This window comes from Lonchura striata, chromosome 15 (assembly GCF_046129695.1).
Source record: "Lonchura striata isolate bLonStr1 chromosome 15, bLonStr1.mat, whole genome shotgun sequence".
Taxonomy (NCBI): Eukaryota; Metazoa; Chordata; class Aves; order Passeriformes; family Estrildidae; genus Lonchura; species Lonchura striata.
Window position 1 is genome coordinate 7,722,106 of NC_134617.1, and position 26,167 is coordinate 7,748,272.

The 26,167-nt window shown below is 37.5% G+C and overlaps 1 protein-coding gene across 3 annotated transcripts in view; it reads left to right on the top strand.

Moving 5' to 3' along the window:
• FAM13B (family with sequence similarity 13 member B) overlaps positions 1-26,167 on the top strand; it is a 44,417-nt gene that overhangs the window by 13,333 nt on the left and 4,917 nt on the right. The window contains exons 5-21 of one of the 3 annotated variants that reach the window (XM_021552265.3): positions 1,381-1,558; positions 2,189-2,333; positions 4,345-4,502; positions 10,274-10,315; positions 11,348-11,503; positions 13,388-13,523; positions 13,747-13,770; positions 15,657-15,724; positions 16,289-16,343; positions 16,720-16,867; positions 19,336-19,401; positions 20,460-20,670; positions 22,165-22,294; positions 22,752-22,833; positions 23,097-23,326; positions 23,649-23,732; positions 24,523-24,618. In XM_021552265.3, coding sequence (XP_021407940.1) covers positions 1,381-1,558; positions 2,189-2,333; positions 4,345-4,502; positions 10,274-10,315; positions 11,348-11,503; positions 13,388-13,523; positions 13,747-13,770; positions 15,657-15,724; positions 16,289-16,343; positions 16,720-16,867; positions 19,336-19,401; positions 20,460-20,670; positions 22,165-22,294; positions 22,752-22,833; positions 23,097-23,326; positions 23,649-23,732; positions 24,523-24,618 — 2,009 coding nt within the window. The remainder of the gene's footprint in view (positions 1-1,380; positions 1,559-2,188; positions 2,334-4,344; positions 4,503-10,273; positions 10,316-11,347; positions 11,504-13,387; positions 13,524-13,746; positions 13,771-15,656; positions 15,725-16,288; positions 16,344-16,719; positions 16,868-19,335; positions 19,402-20,459; positions 20,671-22,164; positions 22,295-22,751; positions 22,834-23,096; positions 23,327-23,648; positions 23,733-24,522; positions 24,619-26,167) is intronic. The other 2 variants (XM_021552267.3, XM_021552266.3) reach the window with 2 other exon arrangements.

A 26,167-nucleotide genomic window follows, 5' to 3' on the forward strand; every position in this document is an offset into this window, starting at 1 on the left:
CCTGTGTGCCTCGTTAGGAACTCGTTGCAGGCTGGTGGTTCCTCAAAGAGAGGTGATTTGGCTAATTGAGGTGTGAATGTGGCCGTCCCAGTTCACATGGCCAGTGCACGTGGCCTGTGTCCCACAAGTGTGTGTCCCTGCTTTAGTGCCAGAGGACTTCAGTGAGGGGTAAGAATGTTCTGCCTTTGGGTCTCTGTGTGTTTAGAACTTAAGTTTCAGGATGGATTGGTTAGACAAAACATGGAGATGTGTATGTTCAGAGTGGTCTGATTATCACCTTGCTGTGCTCCCTTTCTTATAAAAATCTACATTGTTAAGTACTTTTTAAATCCTTCTTTCTTTATGTTCTGTTTCCAAACTGCATTTCTAGACTGTCAATTAAATGGTCATTTTAATGTGTTATGTGTTTAGACAACAATTTTCTGTGCTTGGTTGCCTGTATGTAGCTGCTGTAGGTGTTGACTGTGTCTGAGCAAATGAAATCCTGCAGATCCTGCTTGGTGCTCTTGTACATGCTCAACAGGGAATTTACTCACTCTTTGCTTTGACATTAAGGACTAGGATGTCTCTGCTCTCTCATCTAGAGAGGCGGAGATGGTTCATCATCTTCAAATGTGCTTTTCCCTCTCTAACTGATCTTAGAAGAGTTTTCAAGTGTCTGAGAAAGAAAGGGAGGCCTCTTTGTATCAATTTTTCTCCCATTTTGCTTTCCTGACATTTCCTGTATATGAAATTTCTCAGTTGGATACAAACAGCTGTAAATTCTTTGAACCTTGCTGCCTGTAAGGCTGATGAGGTAACAAATAAGATTTATGGGGACATATTTTGATAACGAGTATAGTTAAATGGGGTGAGAATGAGGAGATTTTATGGTGACCCTTTCTCAGATCTGAAATTGAATCAGCAAACTTCAAGCTAAGCACCTGTGAAGATGATTACATTGAGGTAGCTTGGATATATCAGTTAAGTATTATAAAAGCAGGTAGAGTGGTGAGAATGGGATGCTTGTAAAGGAAAAGATGTCAAAGCAGCTTGTCTGCCAGAAGAATTTAAGTAGATGGTAGTTAACTCACTATCTGAAGCTGTTACCCTCTCTAGAGCTCTTCTGTGAAGCAACTGTTATGTAACAACGGTGAAACAAAATCATACAGAGTTTGCCCTCTGAAATCAGGAATTTGAGTGGGCTTTCATTGGGGAAAGCATGCAGAAGAGAATGTGGTGGATAATATAGAGCACATGCAAGTCAGTTTCCACATTTTAGCTTGTGGTTTGATCAAATCAGTTGACTTTTCAGAAGTAATTGTCAGGCAGAAAGCTGATCACTATCAAGTATGAAAAGATACCTTCTTTGTGACTAAAATATTTTTATTACTTTTTCAGATTATAATAATGAAGATGAATTTGGAAGAAAGTTGAGGTTCCTCTTGCAGCAGCTTCCACCTGTTAATTACAGTTTGTTAAAGTTTCTGTGTAAATTCTTAGCTAATGTAGCATCGCATCATGAAGAAATTTGGTCAGCAAGTTCTTTAGCTGCAGTCTTTGGCCCGGATGTTTTTCAGTAAGTTAATCATAAAAGTTAATTCACTGTTTCTGTGGGTATTTGAGTGTCTCTCTGTAGTTTAAAGTCATTCTTGGTCCCTGAGCACAAAGTAACAAAGTGCACAATATGTTTCAGCCGAGTATTTTCTGTTCCCACCCACTCTCTGGCTCCAGTTTGGTTTTACAATTTTTGCTATGATTTAAACAGCAGTTTGTCTCCGAGCTGTGGCATGAGAAACCACTGTTTTGATTGTTGCATTACTGTATTTATTCTGAAGTTCAAATATTTTAGTGATAGTATATAAGGCTACTATTTGTAGCAAGAAAACAGTTCTGGGAGAAGGCTGGTAAAGTACTAGCTTATACTGTTGTATAAGCTCTCTTTATACAACAGGAAAATATTTGACTTTTAAATATTCCTCATGAAAAGTTAATTGACTAAATAGTTGCTAATACATTTTAAAATATAAAATAGTATAAAGCTTTATAAGGCAGTAGTGTGAAGGCACACTTAAAGTTCTGTGTGTTCAGAATGGGTAGGGGATAATGGTATGAAGTGTAGCACTTAGTCATAGACTACATTCAGAGGTGTTCTTTGGGGAAATGTTGCATTTAGATTTTTAAACTAAAACAGTGTTGAAATCTTTAGCATTTACACAGATGTGGAGGATCTGAAAGAACAGGAAATAGTCAGCAGAATAATGGCGGGACTTCTGGAGAACTACTATGAGTTTTTTGAAAATGAAGAGGAAGATTTTTCATCTACTAATGATTTAAGCTCAATAACTGAGCAGGTAAGACTATTTTGAATGCCTATATGTTACCACTTACCTGTCTGTTATACACATTAATGTTTATGAAAGATTTATTGAAGTACAGTTTCTTTAGTATGACTTAGAAGTTTCTTGCAAACTGACAAAACCTGGCATTTTCTTAATGCTTGCTTTTGTAGTGAGTGCAGCTATGCTATGTAGAAAAATACATAGGAACTAAACCAACAGTGATATCTTGCCCAACACGCACACTATTATAAACAGCTTTCTAATTACCAATTTAGGAATGAAGAACTGTTGGTTCTGTTGTTGGTCTTGGTCAAGAGTATTTCTAGGTGTGTCTTACAGGAACATGCAGGGTCTCGCACTCCACCTGATGATGTTATCAGTGGTGCTTTCCTGTGCCAGAGTTTTTGAATGCTGTTTCTGATTCTAAGACTTGAAAATGATGTATTTTCTGTAAAGAGGAAAAAGGGGAAAAATGATCAGTTGCTAAGGTAGGTAAGAAAGGGTGCTGAATTTTACAGCCTATCTCACAAACCCCTCCTCTAGCAAGACAGGTAAGGCAAGTACTGGGGCAGTTGGATACTTCCTCTTCCCTGCAGTAGGTGTTGGTCTGGTGTGCCAGGCTGGGCAGCAGGTTCTGGAGTGAGCAGTGTCTGCTCTGAGAGCTCCTTTTGCTCTGCAAAGCTCCAAGCAGGAATCTGGCACTGAGAGCTACCACAGCCCTGCTGCATGCAGGGAGCTGCTGAGCAACGCTGGGCTGTGACTCCTGCAGCTGGAGGCTGGCATTGAGTTGGGATTACTGCTCTGTAAACCAGAGTTGCTCTGTGCTCTCATTCTTTGAAATTACTGCCTTGTTACATGTCACAGCAAAAGAGTTTCCTAAGTACAAAATCTGTTTGGTGTGTGGTTTTGTTTGTTTTTTCCCTTAGTTGGAGGGCTGGTGGGGTGTCCCTTTAGTTTCATGGTGTCTCCACCAGATGTCAACAGTGTACTTCTGTCAGGCCAGTGCAGTGGGGACAGAAGGGCTGCTGTCCCTGCAGGGCACAGCTCTGCTGGCAGCTACTCCAGTGTGTGGGTGGGCTTGCCTTTGCTTCACTGGCACATCCTCTTGCAATTACAGAGAAAAATTAGGGATAAATACATTTCTTGCCTGCAATGTGGTGCCATATAACAAGTTACACCCCTTTTAAAAACTAACAAATATCTTCTCTCTGTCTTCTGTGTAATCTTAAACTTCTGAAGTTTCAATTTTTCTTAATTTAGTGGTTTTTTACACTGGTGACAGATACTATAAAGTATATTTTCTTGAGGCTGCTTAAATTTTTGGGTTTGCAAGACTGGGAGATCAGTAATCAGTCAGAGGCAGCCTGGAAGTGAAACAATCACTTTTATATCTTTACCTTTTCATGTTTTAGACTATAGTTGCTTTTTAAAAAATGAAGTTTACTGCCTTGAGTTACCACTTGGCTATATTGTTTTGCTTTTTAAATTGGCTCTATTTTGCTGCTTCAGTAACAACATCTGTGTTTGGAAACAAAGAAACAAAAATAGACAAGAGTACAGAAACTTTGTAAGTGTTTATTCCGAGCTTTGAAGCTTGGGTTCATAGACTTCAGTATTGCCTTCCCTAGGAGGGTTTGAAAATGCTTCTGGTACATTAATAAGGCTACTTGGGGAATAGAGGAGAATTATCAGTTTGACATAGAAGAAGAAAGGTTGTGTAGTTCATTATTCAGTGTGGTTGGGATGTTATTGTTTCTTCATTCTGCTTGTGTTCATTTATAGCATCAGAGGTGCTTCATGCTTTTCAGTTTTTTCCAGTTTTCAAGAGGAGCTTTTTAATGGTGTAGAATTTACAGTTTTACATAAAAAACAAGTCTAGTGTGCCTGTTTTTTCCTAAAATTGAAAAGTATTCTCCTTCTTCTCCTTCTTCATGTTACTTTCATACCTTTTATGCTCTTTTAATTCTCTGGACCTCTTGAAAGGAACTTTTCAATCCCTTAACTTTGATTAAATGTTTTTTAGATCAATGATCTCTTGGAAGAAGAGGAAGATGTAAAGCTTGAGCAGTCAGAAGAACTTCCAGAAGACAGCTCAGAGAAACCTGTTGAAAGGCCAGCTGTGGTGCATCTAGATATGACAGGGAGTCTCTCAGATTCCAGGAATGTTACAGCATCAACAAGGTAACTTGGTTCTGCCTTGGAGTTTGGATTTAAAGTTAGGATTGTAATTTATTCTGTCAGAGAGAGAAACTGCCAGACTTTTGAGATAAGTGTTGGTGTCTACAAACTGAAGCTTTAGAAGTAGGTGCAGTTCTTATAATAGTAAAATGTGGGTTAAAATAACTGTTTCCAAATTCAGCAGAGGAATGCCTGAAGGATCAGATCAGATTAAGTATGGGGATTTATGCAGGGAAAGTTAAAAAGAGCATATTTTAGTGAAACTGTAAAGTGGTATTTAAACAGTAAATGCTACAGTAGAAATAAGAAGAATCTGCATACTGGTAGATCCAAATCTGTTCTGTAGCATCCTTCCAATGGGAAATCCTGGGGCTGTTTCTTGTCACATGGTGCTGGAGAGCTATGGGCAGGTTTGGAAATTGCAAAATGCGATACAGGCAGGAATGATGGAGGGTGACCCAGCTTTAAGAGCAGCTCTCATAAAAGAGTGTGTAAACATAGCATCATACTTAAATTTGAGAGCTTATTGGTGCTTGCTTAATACACAGATTTATATTTTACTTGTTTGTAGTATGCAAGGTTTTATTGTTAAGTTTGCTTTACTTGTACTTAGAGTTTACATTCTACAGATGGTGAATTTTACCTCTTCCCCTCTGCAGCATGTGTTTGGTATAGGCATTGCATGTAAGAACTTGTAGGGATGAGTGAGGAGGAATCTATAATAAAAATGTGACTAAAAGCAGATGAAATGCAGGGGAAAATCACAAATATAGTAATACAGTAACAAGTAAGTTACTGCTTAAGAATGGGTAGTTTAAAGAATGTGGCTTTTTGGTTGGAATCTGTTCAGCTGCTGGCTGCATGCTTCATTCTGCTTCATGGCAAGAAGCTGTAAAATACCAAATAATGATAGAATCATGATTCTGTTTTGTAATTGAAATTATATTTTAATAGTTAATTATCTTTGTCAGTAATAAAGCTTCTTATTTTTAGTTTGAATTAAATTTAAAAAAGTTGCAGTATAATTATTCACAGGTATTAGGTTGCTTCTGGAATGTGTAAACACAGCAGTAGTGACAAACTCAACATGTTTGAGAGTTTAAATTGGATAGCCTGAAGAGACAAACATTTTGACTTGATGTTTAAGGTTAATTAAAAATGAATAGGCATTAATTATGGTTGGCATTTTAAATAATTTGTGGGGAAGGATAAGGAGGAATCCTTTAGAAGAAGGAGAATTTTGACTGTGAAACCAGAACAACTGCAGGAAACAGTCAAAAAGAAATAAAGTGAATGAGAAAGTACTCTTTATTAAACTTGTAACAACTATAAATACTGTAAATATTTTCTCAAACCTGATGCATTTAATGTATGCATTTAATGGCCTTTTTTTGGTCTTAGTTTCTCGGTGTAAAAAAAAAAAAGTTAAGAAAGTAAGCGTTAATGCAGGTTTATTTGAATTATTTCTTTGTCCTGATGTAGAGCCTGTGGCAGCTTATACGGGAAGGAGGAGGAGAAGTAAATCTTAAACATCATTCTTGTAGTTCTTTAAGCTGGGGTTTTGTTTTTTGCTGTTGTCAGATTTTAGGAACCAAATATCCATGTATTTTGGTCTCTCTGTTAAATGTACTAAAATAGATTGTTTATCTTGATTTGTACAATGGGGCATCTGACCTTCCTCCTTGTTATTTGGACTATAACTTGCTTCTAATTTTGTTCACTGTCTTTTTTCTCTATTCATTCTGTTTGTTCTTGCTGAAACCTATGACCTTCCTGCACTGCATGGTGTTAATTTGACTTTGAGTTAGAGATCTTGTGAGAATGTGGATAATCATTAATGCACGTTGGTTTAGTGACTGCTTGAAAATGGTATTTCTAATAAACCTGTGGAGTGATCTTTGAGCCCATTACTCAGCAGGGAGCATTTGTAGCTCACAGGCTGGTGTTGAGCATGTAAAGGAAACTTGTTCTCCTTTACCAGAAGCCTTTTCCCTACGGCTCTTTCCCTTCTGCTGTCCTGACTTTTGGAGTAAAGAATTACTGACTCAGCATTGCAGCTGAATTTTAAGACATGCTGTTGAAATAAGTACATTAGAATCTTTCTCTGTCATTATTCCAAATTTTTCATCCCTGAGCCTTGCCAAGCAGTATTTGCTTTAATTGGGCAGTTCATCTCAAATATTGTGAGTCAGAAGCCTAATATAAAATCTCTTTGGTTTTGGAGTTTTCAAAATTATTTGTGTAAATATATGAGATATGACAGGCAGTAAGTTGTAGAAACAGTTTGCTTTATTTCCACTAAACGCAATAGACAGACAAGGGCAACATCCTCACTGCTTCTGTGATATTTTTGTTAACCCTTTTTTTATTTAATCAGCTCTGATCAGAGAGAAGTGATAACATTAACACCTGCCAAGGCAGGCAAAACCCATGGTATAGCTGGATGAATAGAAGTGCTGCCTAAATTGCTAGAGAATCCATTATTATTTTAATGTAGTGCTGTTTTTAGCATCCAAGTACTTCTTCCTTCCATCCTGGAAAATCCGTAAACAACACGTTAGGAGAGCTTTCAAGTGTTGATTGGGCAGCTTATTGTCAGGAGTGACCTCATGTTGCAGTCGATTTCTATTTAGACTGCAGGGTTTAGTGCAGCACTCCAGAGGTGCCGCTCGCAGGCAGCCCCCGGAGCACAGCCAGCAGCATGCACAGCCAGCAGCCCACAGCACGCTTTGCTGCCTTCCAGATGAAGCATTTTTACATGAAGTGTTCTTTTGGGATAGCAAAAATAATCAGAATGGCCTGCAAAGTTCTGCTGCACAGGTAAATATATGAAAAGAAAATGTCATTTTAGTATGCTCACAAGTAAGGCTTTAACTTTTAAAATTATGTGAGATTAAATGTGGTTTGGAGATACAAAAGGAAATGATACCACAGCTGATTATTTTAATGATAAATAAGAATCTGTGTACAGTCAGGAAATTACCTAGGAAAACTTGGACATGTTTTATCTCCAGTTAATGTATTTTTCTACTCAAGATAGGTTTTTACTGGGACCTTTTCTGATTAGGGAGCCAGTGCTGGAGGGATTCTCAGGAGGGAGTTAGCATTATAAAACAAAGATGTTTACCTTTCTGTGTCTTGCTGTGTCATGCTGCGTTAGGGCTCTGTCTGGCATTGTAAATTACAGCTTTTAAAAAGTATCCTTGAACTGTGGTAGGTGAGCTTAGAAGTTGTAATGGCTTTTCACTTAAGATTGTCACATTTGTTTCAGAAAGTGCTTAATTGCTACAGTGATTTGTTGAAGATGTAAGATAGTCTTTATGTAGTAAGAGGATTCTTTAGGATTTGTGATACTGCTGCTTTATACACAGCTTTTGCTGTGTACCTCTAATGCTCCCAAAGGTATTGAGTGAAAGCACTGGAGAGCCATCCTGTGCTGGGGGCTGAAGGTTACACACTAGGATGGAAAATTTTGTTCTGAATCATGTCTGGAATCATCTGGATTCTTTGGAGATGAGTTTGATTCTCCCTATTCTTGACACATTTCCTCATTGTCTCAAGTGGTAGAATAAAAGGATTTCAAGTCATCACAGTTTCCTATAAATAGTGTTTGTACTTGTGCCCTTGACTTTTTCTTGCTCTCTTTTGCAATTAGGGTGTTGCAGTGTTGTGTGCTCTAATTGCCTCATTTTTTTCTACCAATTTGTCCAAGGAGTGACTGTTTTAATAGGAATTCAATTTCAGTCTACACCATTATGTATTTGTACCTTTAGAATACAAGCATACTTTTTATAATGCAACTTTTGTAGAACTTACTGAGATGGATACTTAAAACTACATTTTTCATATTTAGAAATATTACTGGGGTCTTTTCCCCAACATTGTGCTTCTTTTCTCTTTCTTTGTTCATTAAGCTAAACATGTAGCTTCATACTTTCATTTTTTTATTTCAAGTTCTGTTAATATAAAGTATATTTATCAGAAAATTGACTTAGTACAGGTTGAATGTGGACTGAACTATGCTGAACTTCTAGAAATATAGAAATATAAATGAAATGTAAATATTCTAAGCTGTAAACTACCTCCTGCCAATTTTTTGTTTGTAAGAAAAATACAAAATGTCAGCGTGTTCCCCTCAGTTATTTGATCTGCAGCTTTGAAATCAGTGGCTACAAGATCTGTCTTCTATGTCAGGTGTTTGAATTTCCTGAAGCTATGTCTGCTTTGAAATAGTGGTTAACTGCTGCCTGTTCTGTCAATGCATCTGGAATAGATCAGCTTTGTCTTTTCACCAGGCAAACACACACACAAATCATAAGATGAACTTGATTTGTCAGCCAGTTTCCATTTTAAACAAGGGAAGAAACGAAATTAAAAGCATCTATGAGCACCTGTATGTTCACTTTGTGTCATATGGGCTTTAAATGCTATGCAGTCTGCTCTTGGCCCAATACAAGGCAAACTGGTATAGTTATTTTAAAATAAATACTTTAGCCACTTTCTTTATCACCTTTTGTTTCATTGAAAGCCTTTATTGCTTGTTTCATCTGCTTGGAGGAAGGAAAAATAGAAAGTCTGCTTGAGGTGACTTCTCTTTGGTGGTGGAACTACTAATAAACCTTTTAAGTTCTAACCAAGGTATTCTTTGCTGTGTTGAAACTATTCTTGGGTAAACAGAGAGACTGCATTTTTTAGTGTAAGCAAGGCTCATAGCAGTCAAAACTGATAGGACACCTCAGAGGTAATAACTTGTTCAGTTATCCAGGGGAGTAGCAAGATCCCTTGTATTTCAGGGTTTACCATATGCATTCATGAAAGTAATATTTTAAATCAACTTTGGCAAAAGTGCTGTTGCATGGTGAAGAGTAGAAAAAAAATAATCTTCAACTTTTTGAGCTTAGTTATCTGTAATAGAAAGAAAAAGCCCTTTTTTACCTCCCTTCCTGCTTCCAACTTAAGCTGAAATGTATGTAATTTTTTCTAAGTGAGGTGTGTGTATTGCAATTCAGGGATGTTTCTCATCTTTTATTCTTTATTGTTACTTTGTCTGAAGTTTTTAATACTTGTTTTATAATAAAATTTTAATCATATTAATGCAAAATTGTAGAGGGACCACACTCACATGAATTAATTGACTTGTGTTAGTTATGTTGATTTCCACCCTCCCACCCCTCCTCAAGGAGTTTAACATTCTAGGCTGAAGTGGCTTTGCCTGGTGACTTCCAGATACTTTACAAAAGTCAGGCTCCTGTCCCAAAATCTGCCTTCTACTTGAGATGTTGTAGCTGTGCTCAGAGAGTGTTATAGATGTGTTGAGCGTTGCAGAACAAAATTATACAACAGCGGGGAGAACCTGTGGAGGAAAGCAGAGTAATCTGGAATTTGCTTTAGGCAGCAAGGTTAAAATCTGCATTCTTAAGCAAGGTGTCAGGAAATGTTTGACTACAAAATGATTAGTATTTTCCATGGGAAAAACCATACATCTGGGAGCTTGGAGCTTCATAACATAACAAATATTGGCTCTTGAGAGACAGAAATCTCTCAAGATTTTTGCTACTTCTACAACTTTCTGCCTTGTGATGGCGCTCCTTGAGATTTTATAATTTAAATAATAAAGGACGGCAAATCAGGGTGTTCCTTTCATGCTTATTCTACTTCTGTTAGCTGCATCACATTTAATATTTAAGTATTTTAGGTTGCTTTCTGCTGACTTCAAGACTTCTATTTAGTGTGATAAGTTTTTGCATTATATTAACTTTTTTTCTTTATTGCAGTGCTCATATCTCTCCCATAAGTATCTTGCCAGCCTCTGCAGAGTAAGTATAATGAAAATATAAAATGTTTGAATTGTGCTCTTACTAGAACATGCATAGAAGTTATATATCCTTTGAAAAAAATGCAGTAGGTTGGATTGCAGTTATGAAGGAACATATTTTAGTCTGAAGGATTTCACTGGTGGCATTTAACACTAATGCAGGAAGTACCAAATGCCTGTCAGTGTTGTTGACTGCAGGAGCATGAGAGCAGAGCGTGCTTGCATCCAGAGAACAAAACTTTGGTTTTACACTTAGATTCATCCTAAGTTTTTTTTACTTAATCTTATAAAATATTAAGTAAAAGATATATGAGATAAAAGAATATTCTTTCATAAAAGAACCTGAAAAACATTCATATTGTAATTTTAGCACCAATTATGCTGGGTACGGTTCACTGGAATTCTTTGTACATACGTGGAGGAAAAAATAAAGGCACAATTTCAGAGTTAAAATGGGATTAAATAGCTTAAGATTTTTACAGGTGGATTTTTAGAAGCCTCTTTAGTGTTGGGGATGAGCTGCCTGAGAGGCTCTCAGCAGAGTAGTCTGTTTTTAAAGAATAGTGTTCTTTTCATGATGATATTTTGGATATATCCTGTGTCCTTCATCCTGTTATTTGTTGGCTTTAGCCTTTTAAGATGACAGCCCTGTTCAGGAGAGTGCAGCCACATGTGGGTGAAGTGGAACCTGCCCCAGGGTTGATTCTGACCCATTACAGACGCAGGATTTTACTGTCACATTAATATATAAGGCTTTTATAAGTTTTTGTGTATAGTTGTTAAAAAATAGGCTAATTGTAATGTGTTGATTACTCTTAAAATTCTGTTGATAAACTTCATAATACATTATGTAAATTTTGTGCATTCAAAAATACTAAGTGTAGTAACTACCAGTGCCTTTTTGGAAAAGCTAGTTTCTTTTGCCTTGAAGTACTGCCATCAAAGATTGTCATGTAAAGTTTATCTCTGCCTTTCTGTCTGCTTGATCAATGCAAAAGTAGGGATCTCAATAGACTTTTCCATCTTTTTTTAGCATTTTAGAAAGAACAATCAGAGCAGCTGTGGAACAGCATCTATTCGACCTGCAGAGCAGCTTAGATAACGATCTGAAACACATACAGCAACAACAACTGGGCTGTAACAGTGAAACAAAAAATCCCAGTGGGGATGAGGAAGGATCTAACAACCAGTAAGTTTTTGTTGTGTCTGTTATGAATTCTGTAGGATTGTGTATCTTAACTACTCCATAAAAAACTACCCAAATCCCCCACCTTGACCCAAAAGTTACAACTTTGGCTGTTGACTTCAGTTTTATCGTTTTAAAACAAATCGACTTCCGTCAGGTGCCAATAATCAATAGCTCTTGAAGCAAATATTTTCAATTGATCTTGTAGCTAAAAATGCTGTGTAGTATCTGCTTTATTGCTGAGTTCTGTGCAAATTGCACAGGAACTTAAATTTACTCAAGTGCTTTCATTCCTATCTCACCAATGTGACTCATAACAATATTTTAACATATGAAAGCTGTTGTAGATTCTGTTTCATAACCCTGTCTTTCCATGTCAAAATAGCTACTTTACTGCTCTGGCTGCCAGTGTCAATGAAACAGCCAAAAATGGATAGAATGACCACTGTGGGTCTATTTGCATTCAGTTCCAACCTTATTTGATCAGATTTTATTTGTCTTGTAAATCAGGACAGATTCTGAGTATAGTGATTGCCATGGCAGCATTTTGAAGCTGGTACATTTTAGTGCTTCATTAAAAATAAGTAGTCATGATTAATACCCAGACTTCAAAAATGTGTTGATAAGATTTTGGTACCTAAATTTCTTTATTGCTCAGAGCTGGAATACATGAACAGAGCCTGAAATACATGAAGTGCTCAGCAACTCGGATGCTCTTTCTAAATTGTTCAATCTTTAGTGGTTTTAGAAGACAGAAATAAAGTTTGCAGTGGATCATAAAAGTAATAATCATTGCTGGTAATGATCAATTAAATCTGAGTTTTAGTGCTAAAGATTCAATGTCTTTGAAGTAATTTGTAAGTGGGTAATTGCCTCACAGCCCTGCAGCAGCTGAATTCCTTCAGTCCCAGTGTAAGTGCTGTAAAGGTTGGCTGATCTCAGAGGGGGAGGCTCCAAGTGCCATCACTGCCGGTTTGAAACCAGAATCCTCCTCTGGCACAGGCACTTCTGGAAATGCTTCTGATCATCATTCCACTGTGGATTAACTGTGAGAGAGGATACATGATATTGTTCTTCAAGGGGGTGTCTGGGTTCTTTAAAGCAGCAGACTGTGCACAAGGCAAAATACACAGTTAAATTAAGAACTAAAAGCGCAGTGATCCAGTGCCAATTTTGTAGTGCTAATTTAATGGCTGGAGTTAAGAAAAAAGAATTAAAATGTTAATTTTCAACCCATCCTGTTTGTTTTCTGTATATCTGATAGTGAAGGAGCTTTCTTGATGTGGTCTGGAATTCTTTTTGAGTGAGAGCAAGGAAGGCAAAGTCAAAGGCTTGTGATGAATGATAGAGTCATGTGGTGGTACATAAAGAATAAATGTGAATATAAATATGGTGTCGATTGGTTTTAATCTGACTGTAATGTTACATGCCTTAAGTTGAAGTCTCAGCTGATGAAATGTTAGATGTAATGGGATTTCTCACTGGAGGGGAACCCAGTGACAGTAGCTATAAACTAACTGGCTTCAGTACTGAGAGAAGTGTAGCCACAGCCCTGTTGTGGAGTCACTGTAGTTTCAGGATGTCATTGCTTCTGGCTATTGTGTTCTAATTCCTTAGGTTGGTATGCTGTGTGTGGGTCTATGCCTGGCCCTTCAGACAAGAACCAAATAAATACATTCTAATATGTCTGTCATATCTGGATGTGCAAAACATCACACAAATAATTAATTTTGCCTACAGGTCAGAATAATTCTGTTAAAAAAAAAAAGACAAGAAATGGTCTGATGTTTGATAATGTTTAATGGGAGGAAAGTGGTTCTTTTTATCTTTTTTTTCTTTTAAAGGTGTAACAACAGGTTTCTAAAGTATTTTTGTTTGTATCTTTAGGAATGATGTTATTGAAGATAATGACACTGGTAGCAGTGAAAACACAGGAGACTGCTCTGAAGTATTGGTTTGCACTGATTTAGACAGTGAAGCTATGAAACATGATAGTGTAACTGAGGAAGAAGAAAGCATTCAGGTGAGAGGAAGAGTCTCCTGTATATCAAATCATAAGATGCTGCAACATTAGTGCTCTAGAGATACAATTTTTCCGAAGAGCTCTGATGTAGCATTACAAGGTGCTCTTGCTCTGTGCAGTCAGTTGCCTTCCTTGTTGTGCCATGTGCACTGAGAAATCTCTTGTGTATTTTCGTGTGACTTGTTTGGACCCTGACTGATATTTTTCCATTCTTCTTTCACAGATACCAGCCCTTCCTTCTGCTGAGGTAAGTTGGTGTATGAGGCGGCACAGCCCTGGTTAGACCAGCATCTATGGTAGTAAAAGTAGTAAAGGAGCTGAGATTGCAGCATAGCCAAGAGTCACCTTGCATGGATCAGGAAAGGGCAATAGTCTCCTTGAGACTTTGCAGCCTCTTGGCTGTGCATGTGCTAGGAAGGTGTGGTTTTGTCAATAGCTAACTACAGCCATTCTTCTCTATTTCCAGTTTCTTCTGTGGTAGGCAGAGATGTCCTGTTCTTTTCAGCACATCTTTATCTCTTCCCTAGTTGATGCAATCAAGGAATTCTGTAAAATATGTGCTGACAAAAATGAAATCAAGGATAAAAGTTAAAGTACAACAGAGTATTCTTCCATTCTCTATCAAGCATATACAGCTGTCAGATAGGCCCTCTTAATGATAAAAACCCCAAATCTATAGTTCCGTATTTATTTGCTAACACTTTTGTTGCAAATCTAAATTATGAATTCTGTGGGTGGAAAGGTTTGTTATACATGTGTAGAGAATGCAATGATTTTCAGCTTCTTGCCTGTGAATCCATAAATCTTCCTGAGGGTTTCCTCAAAGATAACCAGATAACCAAACCTATTGTTAGTAGACTTAAATTAACTGGAGGAATTTAATGGGTCTTTGAACTTGAAAATATGGGAATGGATACCTTAGCGTAGTGAAACTTGAGTGGTCTGGAATCTATTTTTATTAGAACAAAATGTTTCTGTAGTTCTTTTCACTTTTGTGATGTGGTCTGCTCTTAGGCTTTGCTTTGCTTTTGGGGATCCCAAATGACTCTTGAATCACCTAGCAAGCCAAAGTTTCCAGTTGTTCCCACAAACTAGCATATTGTTTTGGAATCCCATTCTGTAAACTAAATTTCACAGAATGTATTCATTGTCTTGGTTCTTCCCTTTAGCACCAAAACTTGGTCTAAAAAATAATTAGATTGTTATCCTATAGCACAAAATGCATAAAACTTGGTGTTGGATATAAAGAGGAACATGATGCATACAAGTGCACAATTTTGTTAGCATACCTGGTGTCATTCTTGGCCTTTCTTTGCTTTTTGATAGACTTCTGTCCATAGCTGGCAGTAGTAAGGTGACATTGGTATGGAGTTTTGTTTTTTTAATGGTAGTTTTTTACCAGCTTATAAATTGTTTCAAATGTTATTGGAGAGTTGTACCTTTTGGGGAGAGATTAAAGAGAAATGTGGTGATTCTCCTGTGTGGAAGGAGTTTGAGAGGAGCATGTAGGTTTGTGGGAAAAGAAAGCTCTGCATGTGAGTTCTCCTTTGGGCCCAAAGTGGAAATAGAAGCAGCTGTTTCCACAACTCCAGTAAGTGTGACTGTGCAAGACTTACACAGCTCATCTCCAGGGTGGAAATTATCTGCTGGAGTATGACAAATGCACTGTAATTAAAAATTGTTTCCCCAGCTTGGAATTTGACTTGAGGACTGAAATAATGTCAACGGAAGAATGGTGTTTTTTCTGACATGGGTGTCAGTTGCTATCAGCAGCATAAAACTGGCAACTGTTGGTGTGTTTGAAGTCTCCGGGTAACTTGATGTTACATTCAGACACTGTAAAGATCATTTTGTGAGAATTCCTGAAGTCTCAAACCAAGTGACATACTTTATATTTCAGATGGTTTATCTGAAGATGAAAAATCATTATCTGATTTGTGGTGATCAAAACACCTGGTCACTGGCCTTACTTCAGATGTAAAAATGTCACATGGTTAAAAAGCATGATTTCCATCCCCACATACAAGAAACTTTTAGTTCTTGAGGGAGTTTCGTGGTCAGAGATGATTATGGAAATGTTTTCTGTTGAGAGAGCTATTTTCAATTCTTTCTAAACATATTTTTTCCCAACAGACTGCAGACATATTATTGAAACCATGTGATGAAGATGAAGATGATGATGGAGAAAATAATAGTGAAAGGTTTGTGTTTTTCTGTAGTCATACAAACCTATATGATTAACCTACATCCTTTTTTTTTTTTTGTGAACAGCCCTATGTTCTGGGCAAGAGAAACAGAAGAATAAAAATTTATTTTCTTAAAAATATTTTGGCACATTTTACTGCTCTTAATGATTGAATAATTAATGTTAGCAACAGTGACTAGCCAGAAAACTTTGTAAATTTGCACCTTTAGTTCAACACTGATTGAAATTTCAGTTTTTGTTCAGCTGAATTTTAAAATGTTTACTCTCCATTGAGAATAAAGGTCTGAGCTGGTTTTATTTTGAGCTTTATTCAAGTCTAGTTGTTGTTTACATGCTACAACTTAAAATTCAATGTGAAGATCAGAAAGTGGAAAAAAAGTAATATAACTTTTATCCCCCAGAGTTTTAATTATTACCTTAAATAAATACATTGTCTATCTGCTTAAACTGCATGGGGTTTGTTAAAAAAAAAAATACAAGGGGAGTGTGTAGTGTTTACTGTCCATTTAAATGATAATGTCCATTTAAAATGATGATGAGGTCTCTGTCTTCTTTTTAGGGAAAATAGTATATTGCTTGATGGCAATGATAGAATATCTTCAGAGGAAATTCTGGTAAGAAAGATTTCATTTATATACAGATAGCACCTTATAACAAATACAAATGTGAAGTAATGCAATAAATTTAGTTTTCAACATCTTCTGCTGGTTGGTGCTGCAAGGCTTGCAAGACTTCTCTGGTAGAGAGCTCATCATGTCACTTCACAGAAACTTAAGGCAGCACAGCAAGTTTATGCTTATGCATCTCATCTAAGAAATGTTTTGTAATGTAAATAATTGACTGCTGTTGGGGTGTGTGTCTCTATTTTTAATTCCTCAAGTTTGAAGAGATTTCTTTTTTCCTTAAAATTTCTAGAAGTGCTGGAACTGATTAAGTACCTGATTTCCAGCTGCTAAGAAATAATAAAATTGTTTTGTTCTTTAAATACAGGATTCAAGTAGCAAGACTTGTGATCTTAATGCAAACCCTGATTCAGAGGCGCTGGGGGATGGCAGCGTTAATGTTCCCAAGGAAGCCCCGGCTGTCCAAGTTCCACATCTGGATCTGAAGAATGTATCTGATGGTGACAAATGGGAAGGTAATTTTCACTCTTTAGCTCACACTATAGTTAGGGAGGAGTGATAAATAAAACTACTTACGAAGTAGAAGCAGGAGACAACAACATGTTCCTGTACATGTGGTAAGATCAACCAAGTCATGACATAGGTCTCATCTTGTTTCAGAACCATCTGCAACTTAAGTAACAACCTTAAAAAAATATAAGGAAAAGCTAAAGAAAGAAAGCAAAAAAGTCCAAATTTCATGCTAGGTGTCATGTTTTGTTTTGTTTTTGTTTTTTATTGTTGTAAAAGTTCCATGACCCTGAGTCTCTTATCCAAGTCTTTAAAAACACTTTGTCTAATCATTTAGTTTAGCTAAAATTGTAATTGTGTCTTGTCTTTGTTTTATTAAGTGTAAACTATTGAATTGGCTGAATTTGACTTAAAATCACTAACCTGCCAAACACAGCAGTTCATATTTCAATTTTTAAGAAAAATCTGTCAGTTGTTTTGGTTTCCATGTCATTGGACAACTTGAGGCAGCTCTAAATTTTTAAATAAAGGCTAAAGTTGCAGATGGATGTTTTTCTCTGCTCCTTCTCCTTTCATGATTTGCATTTTAGGAGAAGAAAAATACTTATAACAGTTTTCTCTCAGACAGGATTCCCTATGTTTATGACCTTATTCTTCACTGCCTTTCAGGTTTAGCAATCCCCTGAGCTTGTGACTTGACTGAATTTTATTGCTCAAATATCTGGTTAAACTGTTAAAACTTCTATTTTACTTAAAACAACCGTAAGTCCTTTGTAAACAGAGCAAAACACTCTTGTCAATACCTTCTTTTCAAAATACTTCTGTTTTTATGTCTTCCTTATATCGTGTTTTCTCTACCTGGTGTTGGAGTCATCACTCCTTAAAATATGCAAATGATCTAAGCTGCTAAACCACTGTGAGCTGTCACTGACAGTGCAGTGGCCACAGGCCACTCATTTCTGGTTTGGAAAACTTGCAATACAACTTGATAGATGTGGTGCAGGTTAACTGTAAGGGACAGGGTTTTAACTTCCAGCAGGCTCTTCCAGTGACAGCTTGAGATGCCTTTAAATGTCACAGTGAAACCTTAGCAAGACACTGGTGGCAAGAAATCACTGCATTTAACTTGTGGTTGCAGTGTTGGAAGTATTAAAATGAGGGAATTAAAACTGGAAAGTGTGTAACAGTGCAGCATAGAGCTGTCAGCACATACAGCTTTCTCCTGAAGCTTAAGTGGTGAGAGCTGATTGTTAGTTTGTCACTGCTGTTGACTGGCTTGCAAATTAATTGCCTTCATGAGTCCACACTTCCCTTTTAACCCTTTTGCAAATAATGAGGTTTGCGACTTGTGATTGGCTTCATTAGTTTTGTACAACATTTGCTGGTTGGTGCTCTTGAGCTCTAGCAAACTGCACATTCAGAGTATGCCATGGCACAGAAAAGTCGAATTGCAGGCACCCAAAGACACTGATTCCATGTTTTCATTCTTGTTGCCCAAGTTAAGAACAGTCTAAAGCTAAAACATAAAAAACCTGCTTATGTTTTCAGTGTTTTATTAAGTTTATTGCTTACTTGCGCATTACATTTTGTTGCATCCTCTATTTGTGTTAAGATGACTTAATATGTATACTCAGAAGGTTTGTGGCATCCATTTTCATTATTTCCTTAAATTTGCTCATGAAATTGCTTTTGGTTTTACTTCCCCAAATAGCTTTATGACCTTTGTTTTGAAAATAAAGTAGTGTATCTGTTTATAAATTTATATTATAATTTCTTGGTATTAAGTCATGTTCTTTGCAAGAGGTCTTAATTTCACTGTGAAGTATTTGAACGTTGACTATTCTTCAGCCCTGTTTAGGATGGTTGTTAGGAACTCAGCCTTCCAAGGCACTGCAAGTCCTTATGGCATTCCACTGAAGTAGTGACTTTGTTAAGAAATCTGTACTAGTCCAAATTAAGTTACAAGATTTGGGTTATTAAAGCCAATCTAATAGAAAACTCAAAGGCCTGTATGCAACAGAGTTCTTGAAAATCAACATCAATTGCTTGCTGGCCCAAGGCGAAAATGCAGAATGGTTGATTTATATTTCTGAGTATTTTTTCTGCATTTGCCCTGCTTTTTGGAAATCACCACCATCTCTATTATTTACAAGCTCTGAGCAAAAACATTAGAGCTTGCCTTTGTTCATGTGAGGATGCATGAGTCTCTTATTAAACTGCAATAAGGCTTTACTATTCCTCTACCAGTTCTTTGTAAACCTTTCCAGTAAAAAGTTCAAATTGGCTGTGGACTGAGCATCCTTACCTGCCATGGGAATTGCTTGGAAGCTGAGAGTGCTCAGGGCCTGGTCCAAAAAGATGGGATATTTTTCCCTGGTACTGTATCTTCCTGCTTTACATGTTATGTATAGTTTGTTCTGACTGTGCTGTGTGTTCACTTTAGTATTTTTGCCATTCTTTTTCATTTTATTAGCGCCATGCCCTATCACTTTCCCCCTCATTGATTTCAAAACAATGCATCTGCAGAGAGAAGGGGAGGGTAAGTATGGTTCGCCATACGTTCAGTTATCTGCCTTTTGATAGTTGATGGTTTGCTTTCTAACTAACCCTTCACCTGCTGTCCCTTATATCTTGGGAATATTCTGATCTGCAGTTTTTTTGTTGATTCAAAAAGGTGCCCTTCTTGTATCTTGTACTGTGCAAACAGGCAAGATCACAGCTGAAAAACAACAAAAAAATTCCCAATCATACTTAGTAAATGTGCAGTGGAAAGCAGGTACAAGGGTTATTTTTTTTTTTTAAGATTATTTTGTGGGTTTTATTGTTGTTCTGCACACTTTGAACCCAGTTTTCAAATTTCTGATTTGAACTAGGAAAAAGAGCAGGCAACTCTGAAAGGAAAAGGGGGGTGGGATTTTAAATTGAAGTAATTGAAAGGCTATGTCAGCTTTTTTTTAGACGGGAAGAAAACCTTGTCAAAGAATTATGAGGAATGTTAGCCAGGACCTTTTCATAGGGATTTGAAAGAATTGATTGTTTTGGAATCTCCCTCCTAAAAAACCACCTTCCACAAATTAAGAAATCTCTTTTTCTCAGTGGTGTCAAGGTAGATTTTATCATAAAACCCAAAAACATTCCTTGAAAAACACTTAAGCAAATGGGCATCGTCCCTAAGGTACTGTCAGACTTTACCTGCAAAACCAAGAGGACCACCTTTCAAAGTACGTGTACGCTATGAAAATGAATTTCCACAGCAAAATACTGCACTGGACAATAAGCATATTCTTATTTGATATTTCTGATACGTAAATAAGGCTCTATTACACTGTTGAACTGCTCAGAAATGCATACTCCCAAGATACACTTTGAAAAAGGGATCCTAGTGTGCATACTTCATTTCAGTACCTTTTTCTTTCGGTTATATGACAGAAATTGTAGCTTTCTGATGCATTTCACTGTTTTTATTCACTTTGTGTATGACACCACATCCTCTAGCGCATACAAGACTAAGCATTGGGTTCACATTTTTGTTTCGACTCCTGTTGCTAGTTCTGGTAACAGAAAAGTACCATTTTGTGTCTTTTTTTTATCTTCTAGATCCATTTCCTGCTTTCAAGTCCTGGCAGGAGGACAGTGAATCTGGAGAAGCTCAGCTTTCCCCACAGGCTGGGAGGATGACTAATCATCCCTTGGAAGAGGACTGTCATCCCATATTGTCACATCGGAGTTTGGATTTTGGGCAAAGCCAACGTTTCTTACATGATCCAGAAACGCTGGACTCTTCATCCAAAGCACTTTCTTTCGTTAGGTGTGTATTTTAATGCAGCCTGGTGGGCAGGATGTGTTACTCCAGGGTGAAAATACAGCTGTTTGAGATTGTTGTTGGTTTTCATGATCTGAGTGAACTGAAGACCAAGGTCAAACATTGTGTGGCCATTTGGCTGCTCTGCCTGCCCAGGAACTGCTGGGGTGAGTTAGAGCAGAGGTTCGTCTGGGGTGGGCTCGTGTCTCTCCAAGTGCCCTTTGACAGATGCTGAGGGAAAGAGGATAAAAATAGGACAAGATTGTAGAGCTTTCACTGGCATTTGGTCAGGGCTTCGGACAAATGGCACTTCCTAGGCAGAAAGTTGTATTTATATCCTTTGTTTACCAGGCTTTGCTAGACTCTGCTCTGATTTTATGTAAGCTCTGGCTTTTTTTTCTTATATTTTTTTAACCTAGTTTATTAGAATTGTATTTTTTTAACCTAGTTTATTCAAGTAGAGTTTTCACTAAACAAGCTGCAGGTTATTTGTATGAATTGGGAAGTGTGACTGTCTATACTGTCTGCTACTGTTCCTGGGAAGGGGAAGTTGAGAAGAATTTTCATGCTTGTTAGGGAAGAAATAATCTCATAAAGCCTGAAACAGGAGATTGGAACAAGTTTAGGTTCTAGTTGTCTGTCTGGCAGATTTATTGATGGAGAAAGATCCTTGTGCAAGTTTTCTCCAATGAGCCACAGAAGATATTTAACAAGTATTGTTAAAGTGATGTAGAAGACTGACCTTCAGAAAAGTGCTAATGATAATAGCTGCCTGTGACAGTTCTCCTCATTCTGAAACAAATAAGGATCTGCTCTAGTAGATTATTAGATTAGTATTGCTAGTATCTTGAACGACATAGATTTCACTGGCTGTGTTGAGAGATGTTTCAGGCACTTTGTATAATAAGTGTTCTGGAAAATTCTTATGTCAGTCTCGAAACAACAAATGCTTTTCAAGAGCAACAAATGTCAAGGAGCTGTGTGAAAGATGATGTAAAACCAAAACCACATACTTTAGAAGTCTATTAGTAAAATCTAAGAAATGTATTAGTAAGACTAACAAATTATGTGGATACTTTTTGGCTCAATTATCTCTTAACTTGCCTGAGACAATTGAGTGAAGCTGCATAATTACCAAGGATTGTTCAGTGGTATTTTCTAGTCTGGGCTTTATTCTGTGCCCAGTACTTGAAGAACAACTGAGTGAAAAGTAACTTAGGTAAATAGCCCAGGCATCAGAAAGTTGGCAATTAATGGTACATTACACTTGAATTTCAAATACAGTTTTTCTGTTGTGGGTATTACTGATGTGAGGAAGACACAAATAACATCAAATCTTGAAGGCAGCAGCTCAAAGCAGTTTGAGTAAATACCTCTTAAAACTTGAAATTAATGGATTATGAACTGGAGAAAAAAAATTATTAATCTCTGATTTGAATGTACATCTTATTTACACTCATTTAATTATCTAAATAACATTTTAAAAATGTTTTTAAACAGAACACGAAGAGCATCCTTTAGCTCAAAAGATGACAAAAGGGAAGACAAGACACCTTATCAGCTTGTCAAGAAATTACAGAAAAAAATAAAGCAATTTGAGGAACAGTTTGAAAAAGAGAAAAACAGCAAGGTAGGTTAGCACTTCTGTCTTATTCAGGATAAAAGACTGCATGGGAGGGCTGAGTGACTCTTGTAGTTCATTACTGAATAACTGTTCACAGATGAGAATTTTGTCACACACTACTGTATGCAAAAGGGAGCTGAGCAACAGCAGTATTAGCAAATGTGCCAGCATGCCAGAGCCAGAGGAGGACAGAGTAGCAGTTCTGCTGTGAGACTGAGGGCATTTCAGATGAGATGTGTGGAAAAGCAGAAGTGTCTTACCACTCTCTGGTTCAGCTGCTGAAGTTGTTTCAGTTTTATTTTCACAGGTGGTGCCTTATGTTGAGATCTGATCTGATACTGAGTGGCATTCCTGTAACTGCTCACATTCACCGTCACAAATATTACCAAATCTTGAAAGAAGTAGTTATAAACAAGATTTAGTGTGTTTGTTTTAATATGTAGTTTATTTGTATTTTTTTCAGCCCTCCTATAGTGATATAGCAGCCAATCCAAAAGTTTTAAAATGGATGACTGAACTTACCAAATTGAGAAAGCAAATAAAAGGTAAGAGATTGCTACAGTTTCTTATTCTCTGCTAACACAAATTATCTCCATGACTGAAATGGTTAAGTCATTCAGCAAACTTGCACAGCACACAAAAATGTTTCATTTCTACATTCTGCACTAGTCAAAAATCAAATTATTCTTATTTAGTTCTTTAAGAGAGAAACTTCCCCTATGCAAATTGCTATGTTCCTGTACTTGCAGCTAAATAAAATGTGTTGCTTCTTTTAAACCTTCAGATTGAGCAGTTTTTCCCATTTTAGATGCAAAGCAGAGGAGCTCAGAGGGAGAATTCATACCTCAAACACGTCCACGAAGTAACACACTTCCAAAAAGCTTTGGTTCCTCTCTTGACCAAGAGGATGAAGAAAATGAAGATGAGATGCGGGTTGTGCAGAAAGAGAAGAAGCCCACCAAGGAGGCTACACTTGAACTCATTTTGAAAAGATTAAAGGAAAAACGAGTTGAGAGATGTTTACCAGAAGATATAAAGGTAAGCATGAGGTTATGGATAGGCTCCTTCTGAGAGAATAAGGGGAAAATAGAGCACTTGAGATACCACTTTATCAACATGATGATGCCTCTGGCTAGCAGCCCTTTGCCAGGCCATCATATTTCAGACTCAGTGGGGAAATTATCAACATGAACTACATTTTCCTTGCTCTATATAAAAATATTTACAAGTATGTGCTGACAGTATTGAACAGCTTTAAATGGAGGAAGGTGGGTTGTATGATGTTAACTAAGCTGAGTTTGGCTTAGGCATCTGGATAAAAGTGACTTGTGTTTGATTAAATGCTAATTATTCTTGATAGAAAATGACAAAGGACCATTTGGTAGAAGAGAAAACATCTCTCCAGAAGAGCCTCCTGTATTATGAAAGCCAACATGGACGGCCGGTAATGCTTGGCTTTATTTCAAACTGTGCCATTGTGTGCATAGACAGCAGTAACTCCTGAGCAGTTGTAAGACCAGAACTTAATGCTGGTGTGGGGGGTTCTTCTTTTTCCTTCTCCAAAACACAAAGGTATCTATTGGCCTCCATGTTGCCATCTGAGGAACTTGCTGCATTGACTTCTAAAAAAAGAAAAAAGTATGTATTAATAGGCCCCCTTTTCAGAAATCAGCAGGTTGTTGGAGTGTGCAAAGTGATGGGTGTCATTTGGCGCCTTGTGTGTCTGTGAGGCAAAGAGATGTCTTAAAAATAAACAAGATCATTGAATTTCCTCAGAAAAGACCAGAAATGTTATTCTGGATTTCACAAAAACAGAAATGAAAGGACAGTTCCCAGCCCTCTTCTCTACAGTTTCATCTTTTTCTTTTTTCCCCTTTCATTTCTGTAGAACCATCATCATTGCCAGGCACACATCTTTTCCCCCAGTTCTTGGTCCCTTTTTTGCCTCTTTTCCATGGATATTTAAATACAAGGTTTCCCTGTGCAAAGCTCCACTAATTTTTAGGAAGCATTTAAATATTTTCCCTGAAAAATACAGGGTATCAAAGTGAGAGGGAATGAAAAAGCAGCCACTTATTCCCTTTTATCTGCATAAACCCCCTTTCAGTGAAAAGGTAGTTTTATGTTCCTAGTTGGATCATTGGTAGCGTGGCAGGAGAAGCACACGGCTTTGTGTTTGCTTGTCTGTGATTGAGTGACCGGTATAATTAATTCTGTGGTTTCTCTGCCTCTAGGTTACTAGAGAAGAAAGACATATTGTGAAGCCACTTTATGACAGATACAGACTTGTAAAACAAATGTTAACTAGAGCAAGCATTACTCCTATTCTTGTGAGTAAAACAAATGCTATTTCTGTTTATTTTCCCACTTTTGAACTGCGAGGCTGCCTTTAGAAGAGCTAGTAACACTGTTCTGTGAAACATCTTTCTTGTGGAAGATAAAAGATATTGTTGTCATTGTACTTGAGGCATTTGATTTACTGCTGAGAGCAGAGCAGTTCCAAGCTGTCTGTGACCTTGATGGCTCTTGGGAATTAAATGGTTCTCTGTGGAAGTAAGTGAGCTGTGCTAACTTGCTGTAGCTGAGATGTCCCCAAGTGCCTGTGCTAGGTATGGATCCACAGGACATACTGTACTTTTAGTCCTCCCCAGAATAGTAACACCAGTTGCAGTGCAGGTTGCTGTCAGCAGAGGCTTGAGTGACAGGATTGCCATCAGAACCATTTCATTCCTTCATGCTTCCCCAGAGAGAGACATATTACCAGCACCTGCAGCATCTGTACAACATTTGTGCTTTTTCATTGTTTTCACTTCATTTCCTTCTGAATTTTCTATCCTCTCTCTGTGTTCTTCTAAGAGATGAGGAAGAAAAGTTGTCATACTGTGCAAGGAAGTTGATGTAACCTTGTTTATAGTACCTGTAAAGCAGCTGGGGAACGACAGCCAGCTGTTTTGTTCTGCATGAGCCATAATCCAAGCCTTACATACTGACCCAGACTTGCAACATAGCTGTTTGGATGTTGGCTGCTGACCCTTTTGGAAGGAAGGGACTGCATAGCTGTTGTAAGATAATCTCTTTGCATACAGACAGTTCTTCCCAGACACAGGTAGCTGGGCTTACTCAGCAGGAACTTAATCTGCTATTTACATTGTCACTGGCAGTTCTGAGCTCTCCCCTCTAAGCTGGAGTACACCAAGATAAAGTGACCAGATCAGGATTCTGCCTTTCTTGTACGTACATTGTTTTTGGTGGCTCCTTTTAAAGAAAAACATGATTTGCATCACAGTCAAGTTTAAGGGCTTTTCTATAAGAATCTCTTTCTGAAATCCATAAACACAGGTTGCTCTTAGGCACCCATGTTTTTCCCTGTGACTGGTGGGTCACAGATTTTGATAGTGCCCTTGACTGACTGAGCTCTATCCCATCTCTCCCCTCAGAAATCTGACTCTTCAGCTGAGATGGATTTTACATTCTGGGTAGCCTTATGACTGTACCATAAGGTTTTTTTGGCTGTGGAATAAAGGAATGGGTGATAGCCCACCAGAAGAACTTTAAATTCAGAAGAGATGTCAGTAACATGATTCCTAAACTGTGCTGTAGGCAGCACCTGTAAAAACTTTTTCACTGGTTGAAACCTATAAGAGACATGAGGAGCTCTCTTTTATTGCCAAGGATTGTTCTGTGGTAACTTCTAAGTAATCCTATATTTAGTTCCAGATATTTAAAGAATGGATTTTTAGGTTTATAGGACAATTGTTTCCATGAGATATCTCTTACTCTTTCCTGGTACACCAGTGACACACACTGAAGTCTGTATGGAAATGTCCAGAGAAGCAGAAGACTATTTACCTTTCACGAATGAAAGTTTTTGACAGGTCA